Raw genomic sequence first — 7,012 nt, forward strand, 5'->3', positions numbered from 1 at the left:
GAAAGAGTGATCTTGACCATGTTTAGTTTGAGGTGTCTGCTTAACACTGATGTGGAGACGGAGGGCGAGCCGTGGAGTCCGGGGTTAGAGAAAGCTGGAAAGTCAGCAGCGTTGGGACAGTATGGAGAGCCATGCACTGGGAGGGCTCACGCACCCCGGGAGTGAGAGTAGATACGAAAACGGTCTCAGGGCTGAGCACTGGGGTGAGTCAACCACCACGTATTTGCCAGGGAAACAAGGAGAGAGAATGAACTGCAGGGAGGAGGAAGAGAAGCAAGAGCAAGTGGGTGTCCCAGAGGCCGAGAGGAGGGTATTTCAAGTTGGAGGGAGTGTCCGTGGGTCGTATGCTGCTGTCTGGTCAAGCCCGACAAGAAGTGAAAATGGGCTGCCGCGTAGGCACTGCCGGAGTCACTGCTCACTTTCACAAGTACAGCTTGAGGGAGAGGTGGGATCGAGAGCCTGAACAAAGAGGTTCAAAGAGAAGAGGCTGGGCTTCCCTGGTGGCGCAGCTGTTGGGAGTCCGCCTGCCGACGCAGGGCACACGGGTTCGTGCCCCGGTCCGGGAAGATCCCACGTGCCGCGGAGCGGCTGGGCCCGTGAGCCATGGCCGCTGAGCCTGCGCGTCCGGAGCCTGTGCTCCGCAACGGGAGAGGCCACAACAGTGAGAGGCCCGCGTACCGCAAAAAATAAAAATAAAAAATTGAAAAAAAAAAGAGAAGAGGCTGAAATAAGGCCAGCCAGCAGCTCAGGCGACAGCGTCCAGGATGACCATCTGGGGAGGGTGTCTGGACCACAACCAAGTGGTCTGGGGAGCAGGGCAGAGCTTCAGACCCCAGCAGGAGAGAGAGCGCAAGAAATACAAACTGGGAAGAAAGGAAAAGTCCAGAACATGGACGTGGAGAGCTGGACGGGGAGGAGGGCGTCAGCTTGGGGGCACTGTGGTGCCAGGCTCAGGGCGGCAAGACTCATCCCAGGTGGGGAGAGGACTTCGCCTGCCTTGCTGGGCTGGCGGGGGCGGGGGCAGGCCAGGATGGGGATGGGACCAGCAGGTGAAGGTCTTCTGTGCCCGCAGCTGAGTGGGCGGTGGTTCTCGACCTCACTGCACGTACATTACAATGATCTGGGCTGCTTTTCAAAAATACAGAGCTCTGGGGCTTCCCTGGTGGCGCAGTGGTTGAGAGTCCGCCTGCCGATGCAGGGGATGCGGGTTCGTGCCCCGGTCTGGGAGGATCCCGCATGCCGCGGAGCGGCTGGGCCCGTGAGCCATGGCCGCTGGGCCTGCGCGTCCGGAGCCTGTGCTCCGCAACGGGAGAGACCACAGCAGTGAGAGGCCCACATACCGCAAAAAAAAAAAAAAAAAATACAGAGCTCTGGTCCCACCTGTGAGAATCCCTGTCTGTCCATCCCGAATGGAACGTGGCCCCATGTTCAAACCTCTTCCCAGGTGATTGTAATGTGCTAGCAGCTTCAGCTAATTCCTGAGTTTGGGACTGAGCCAGTGTGGGAGGCTCTTTGAGACAAAGAGGGCCATAAGGAAAGTCAGCCCTGGCATTGGAAGGGCCGTAATCTCTGAAGGAATTTGTTGGCTTTCCTCAGAACAGCAATTCTCGTAACATTTACCAAATTGAAAATCTTGCTTAATTCTGTAGGTTTACAGCTCCACAGAGGCTAGGAGAGAAACATCATTTGGCACCAGAAACACACTTTATTCTGTTGGTGCAGATAATTTTGCAAACGCTGGATACTGAGTCTCACATACTCTTCTGGAATTCCAATGTACTACATCCTAGATGCAGAGAAACACAGTCATGGCAACTGCTCTTGCTGCCGCCTGGACCAAGTGCTTCCAGAAACCCTCTTGGGTGTCTTTGCCCTCTCATTGTGAACTTCTGTGATGTTCTGGGAAGATGTGTCTTTTAATCAGCTCAGCATTTATTTCTTGCTTTGGGGAACCATTTCTATCCCATTATGTGCAGTTCAAATAGGTTGTCAGTGACAACCGTTAACCCCACCTCTGCCCGTAGAGACGTGATCCAGGGCAAGCCAACTCTAGTAGCACAATCTGGAAGCAGTGATTGGCTCAAGAGGGAGGCATGGAGTTCAAAAAGGGCCAATCAGCATCGTTTTGGGAGGCAGTTACCATATGGATAATGGTAAAGTTCTTCCTGAAGATGCCAAGCTAGAAAGTGTGGGTCTGGATTTATCAGTTGCCATTGTTCTCACACTGTGTGGATAAAGAAGCTTATTTGTAGAGTAGAGCCTAACAGAGATGAGGTAGAGAAGGAGGGAGGGAGAGAGGGAAAGGGAGAGAGAAAAGATAGAGGGGCAGAGACAGAGATAGAGACAGAGATAGAGAGAAAGTGTTCTGTCAACAGTATGCTTGGTCCCAGGCCTCCAGGCTCTGGAACTTTCAGTTCTGTGAGCTCTCCCTACACCCTTCCAGGGTTAAGCTTTTTGGAGCTGTGTTCTGTCTCTTGCAACAAGAGCATCTTGACTAGGACAGATGACTTCTCAGTTTCTCGTGGGCCTCAGGGGGTGGTGGAGGGGTGAGGGATGCACCAGAGAGTGAGGCAGGCATGGTCAAAGAGCTTACGAGGCAGCTGCCCCTGGGACGTCCAGGTGTCAGTCTCAGGGTTGTAGCAGTCGAAGGAGGCCGAGTCCTCGATGCTACAATCCGTGGTCAGATGCCGCCCACCCGTCACGTAGAGTCTGTTCCCCATCACCGTGGCCCTGTGGTGCATCCTCCGGTCTTTCATGTCTGCGCATTTGACAAATTTGTTGGACTGAGGGTCATAAGCAAGGATCCTCCTTGTGTAACCTGAAAAACAAATGGCATATCGACAGGGTCAGCGATGCTTATTTGGGACTGGAGGTCAGTGGTCCAGGGACCTGTCTGATCTCTGTCATCGCCTAACCCTGAGGCTGGACTCTGAGCTAAAGTGTGGAATGTTTCCATAACCTGCCCAAGGTCTTGTGTGTGGCAGAGCTGGGATTTGGACCCAGATCCGTGTGACTTCAGTCTCTGCATCTTAACTCGAAGTGAGGGCAACACTTATGTCGTTCGTTCTTAGATTGAGAGCAGAGATTCCAGTGGCCTTCTCAGCCTAGTTAGCTTTTTCACCTTTCTCATATGCTCATCCAAGAGCTTTAACAATCCCAAGATGGAGCCTCTGGGAACTCAGAAGTGGGTCCCCACGACAGCCCTATCTGGTGGGTACTCTTCTGATCCCCATTTTACAGATCAGCACACAGAGGCACAAAGAGATGAATAACTTGCCTAAGAGTGTACAGCCAGTTAGTGGCAGAGTCAGGATTTGAACCCAGGTCTATCTGACCCTCAAACCAGCCCTCTTAACCATAGTATTATACTACAATTACAGAGAAATGATCCCTTAGCAGCTAATCTTATTTACAACAGCAAATGTTTTTTTGAGTATTTGCCCCGGGTCTGGGATAGTGCTAAGTGGTTTAGATAGATGAGCACATTTTATGATCACAACTCTGTGAAATAGGTTCATTATTTCATTCCTTGTTTGACAGGGAGAAACTTCTGGATGAGAAAAGAGCTTTGTCAAGTCATCCACACTCCCCTAGTTGGATGGGTGTACTTTTATTTTATTTTTTTAAATTTTATATGGGGGAATTGTTGATTTACAATGTTGTGTTAGTTTCAGGTGTAGAGCAAAGTGGTTCAGTTATGTGCTTTTAAAAAGACTGTCTTGGGACATCCCTGGTGGCGCAGTGGTTAAGAATCCACCTGCCAATGCAGGGGGCATGGGTTTGATCCCTGGTCCAAGAAGATCCCACATGCCACAGAGCAACCAAGCCCGTGTGCCACAACTACTGAGCCTGCGCTCCAGAGCCCGCCAGCCACAACTACTGAAGCCTGTGTGCCTAGAGCCCGTGCTCCGCAACAAGAGAAGCCGCCGCAATGAGAAGCCCGTGCACGTCAACGAAGAGCAGCCCCCGCTCGGCACAACTAGAGAAAACCCATGCGCAGCAACAAAGACCCAACGCAGCCAAAAATAAATAAATAAATAAATAAATTTATAAGAAAAAGAAAGACTATCTCGTAGAAAAACATCAGTGACCATTTTCCCATGGGAGATGCCAAGTTCGTGTCCAGCCTCTCGATCTTCTGTTAAAACTCACCTCCCACGATGACAATCCGCTCCCCAAGTACCACGGCAGGGGCACATACATTCTTGATCATTCTCGTCTCCATTTTGAACCACGTGTTTCTGGAAATGTGATAAACCTGACAGAGAAATATAATCACGGCACTGCATTTTAAAGTGATAACGTTTTTAAAAGATAGAAATAGTAGTTAAGAGGGTGAAAGAGCGGTGATTTCTCTTTCTTTTCACTTTTTTCCCCAGTTCTTAAAATGTAGTTATCTTACTATCAGTAAACAAAATATAATTAAATAACAGAAAGAGTTAAGTGTTTGTAGTATGTGTTTGCTTACCTTGCTTGGCTCATTTCTTTCCTTTCAATGAGAAATGGAGCAACTTGGACATGCGTAAAACCAGTGATTTTTCAATCATTTTTATTTCTGGCTCATGTTTAAATTTCTAAATGTTCCAGTGTATCCGAGAGCCTCTTAGGGCCAAGAATAAATTTAGGGCTAAAAGAGGAAGGCTTTTGAACAACAGGTCATGCCTGAAAGTCATTAGAATCCTAGAGAAAAGTAAGCGTGAGAAAAGGAAGAAAGAGCAAAGAGGTGGAGGCAGGATTCCTTGGCCTTCATCTGAAATAGAGTAGCAAATCATGATTCCCAGAACACGTGCTCCTGTTAGATCCCCCAGTTTAAAGTTTAAATGTCAAATGCCAATTAGTTCATTACCGGCAGGCAGAATTTAGCACAAGAGATATAGGATGAAACGAAGGAACAAAATATTCCAATATTCTTGACTGGAAATTCTTTCTGTACAAAATATTTTTGCCACCATATTAAAGGCCTTATATTTTATCCTTTTACCAAATTTGATCTTCACAACCATCCTACGATGTATATACCATTACTTCCCTCTATTTTCCAGATTAGACCATTGAGGCTGAGAGGTGAAATGACACGCTCAAGGTCACACAGCTAGAGTAGTAGAAGAGCTGGTCTGACTGAACCCAGAATCTGTGCCTTTATCCACCACACACATGGCTCTGCTTGGGGCCATGGAGATGTGGCTTTTCTTTCTTTTTATTTTTTAAAAATAGATTTAAAAAAAAGCATTTACTATTTTAATTTGCTTTTATTTCAGTATTAGTAGTGTTTAAAGATATTTGGTGATCGTTTGTATTTTTGGCCGTGCCCCGCAGCATGTGGGATCTTAATTCCCTGACCAGGGATCAAACCCGTGTCCCCTGCAGTGGAAGTGCAGAGTCCTAACCACTGGACCGCCAGGGAAATCCCTTTTATAGATTTTTTAAATTGAAGTATAGTTGATTTACAATGTTGTGTTAGTTTCAGGTGAACAGCACAGTGATTCAGTTATAGATATATATAACTGAATTCAGATTATTTTCCCTTATAGATTATTACAAAATATTGAGTGTAGTTCCCTGTGCTATACAGTAGGTCCTGGTTGGTTACCTATTACCTATTTTATATATGTGTGTGTATATGTTAATCCCAATCTCCTAATTTATCCCCCTTTGATAAGTATAAGTTTGTTTTCTATATCTGTGTGTCTGTTTTTGTTTTGTAAGTCAGTTCATTTTTATCTCTCTCTCTCTTTTTTTTTTTTTAGATTCCACAGATAAGCAATGTCATGTGATATTTGTCTTCCTCTGTCTGGCTTACTTCACTTAGTATGATAATCTCTGTGTCCATCCATGTTGTGTGAATGACATTAGTTTATTCTTTTTTATGGCTGAATAATATTCCATTGTGTGTGTGTGTGTGTGTGTGTGTGTGTGTGTGTGTGTGTGTATATACCACATCTTCTTTATTCATTCATCTATTGATGGACATTTAGGTTGCTTCCATGTCTTGGCTAGTGTTAAGTAGTGCTGCAATGAGCACTGGGGTCATGTATCTTTTTGAATTATGGTTTTCTCCAGATATATGCCCGGGAGTGGGATTGCTGGATCATTTGGTAACTCTATTTTAAATTTTTTAAGGAACCTCCATACTGTTCTCCGTAGCGGCTGTACCAGTTTACATTCCCACCAACAGTGTAGGACAGTTCCTATTTCTTCGGTGTGGCTTTCCTGATGGAGGCTTTCAAGACTGAAGCCCTCTTGACGTCTCTGTCAGTCCTTAAATTTGGTGAAGCATAGAGGAGGCCACAGCTAGAGACAGGGGCGACCACAATGGCTGTCAAGCTTCATGGTTTCGTCTGCAAATATGTAAGGAACACTCTTTGGAAACATGAGATCCTTGGAGGAAAAGCAAACACTGGTTGCATTTTACTTGAGTAAATGGCTCCTGGCTTTCTGTTCTCTGTTAGCTTTGGGGATGGTTTCAAAAATAGATTAAACATTTGTTCACAATCCTCACCATACCGCCAGAGAGGATGAGGCAAGGGCAACAAAGGATGGTCTTTGACCCATGGAGGAAGTGATACTTTGTTATGGTAAAGGATTTGCTTAACGCCATCCAGCAGTAGGGGTAGAAAGAAGGCTAGGTAGAAAGGTACGCGTACACACACAATTTGCACAGTAACGCCATGGCAGCCTCGTCCTTAAAAAGAATTCTTGCCTGCAGATAAACCATCCGATGAAGAAATCTTTGAACCTATACTTGAAAATCTAACCTACCCCATCAAGTAACCCCAAGCATTCATCTTAAACGATATCTCAATGAGTACAATTTCCATTACAAAGCTAATGCTAAGTAGTTAAGAAGAGCTTCCAAATTAATAATTTCCCCATTTTCCCCTTCTCATGACTGCAGTGTAAAAGGATCACTCACATGTTAGTGTTTTGGTTTTGGTTTTTTGGCTATTTAAGCTTCTTGTTTAATCGTCCTAAGCATTTCTTTTTTTTTTTTTTTGGTACGCGGGTCTCTCAC

At 46.1% G+C, this 7,012-nt stretch overlaps 1 protein-coding gene across 1 annotated transcript in view; it reads right to left on the bottom strand.

Annotated features, from left to right (window-relative positions):
• Positions 1-2,458: 2,458 nt before the first annotated feature.
• KLHL38 (kelch like family member 38) overlaps positions 2,459-7,012 on the bottom strand; it is a 7,543-nt gene continuing 2,989 nt past the window's right edge. Inside the window, exons 2-3 of the mRNA XM_007456042.1 lie at positions 4,153-4,258; positions 2,459-2,818 (exon numbers count right to left, since the gene is read on the bottom strand). Of these exons, the coding sequence (XP_007456104.1) occupies positions 2,529-2,818; positions 4,153-4,258 (396 nt within the window). The 3' untranslated portion in view covers positions 2,459-2,528. The remainder of the gene's footprint in view (positions 2,819-4,152; positions 4,259-7,012) is intronic.

Source organism: Lipotes vexillifer, unplaced genomic scaffold (assembly GCF_000442215.2).
Source record: "Lipotes vexillifer unplaced genomic scaffold, Lipotes_vexillifer_v1.1 scaffold84, whole genome shotgun sequence".
Taxonomy (NCBI): Eukaryota; Metazoa; Chordata; class Mammalia; order Artiodactyla; family Lipotidae; genus Lipotes; species Lipotes vexillifer.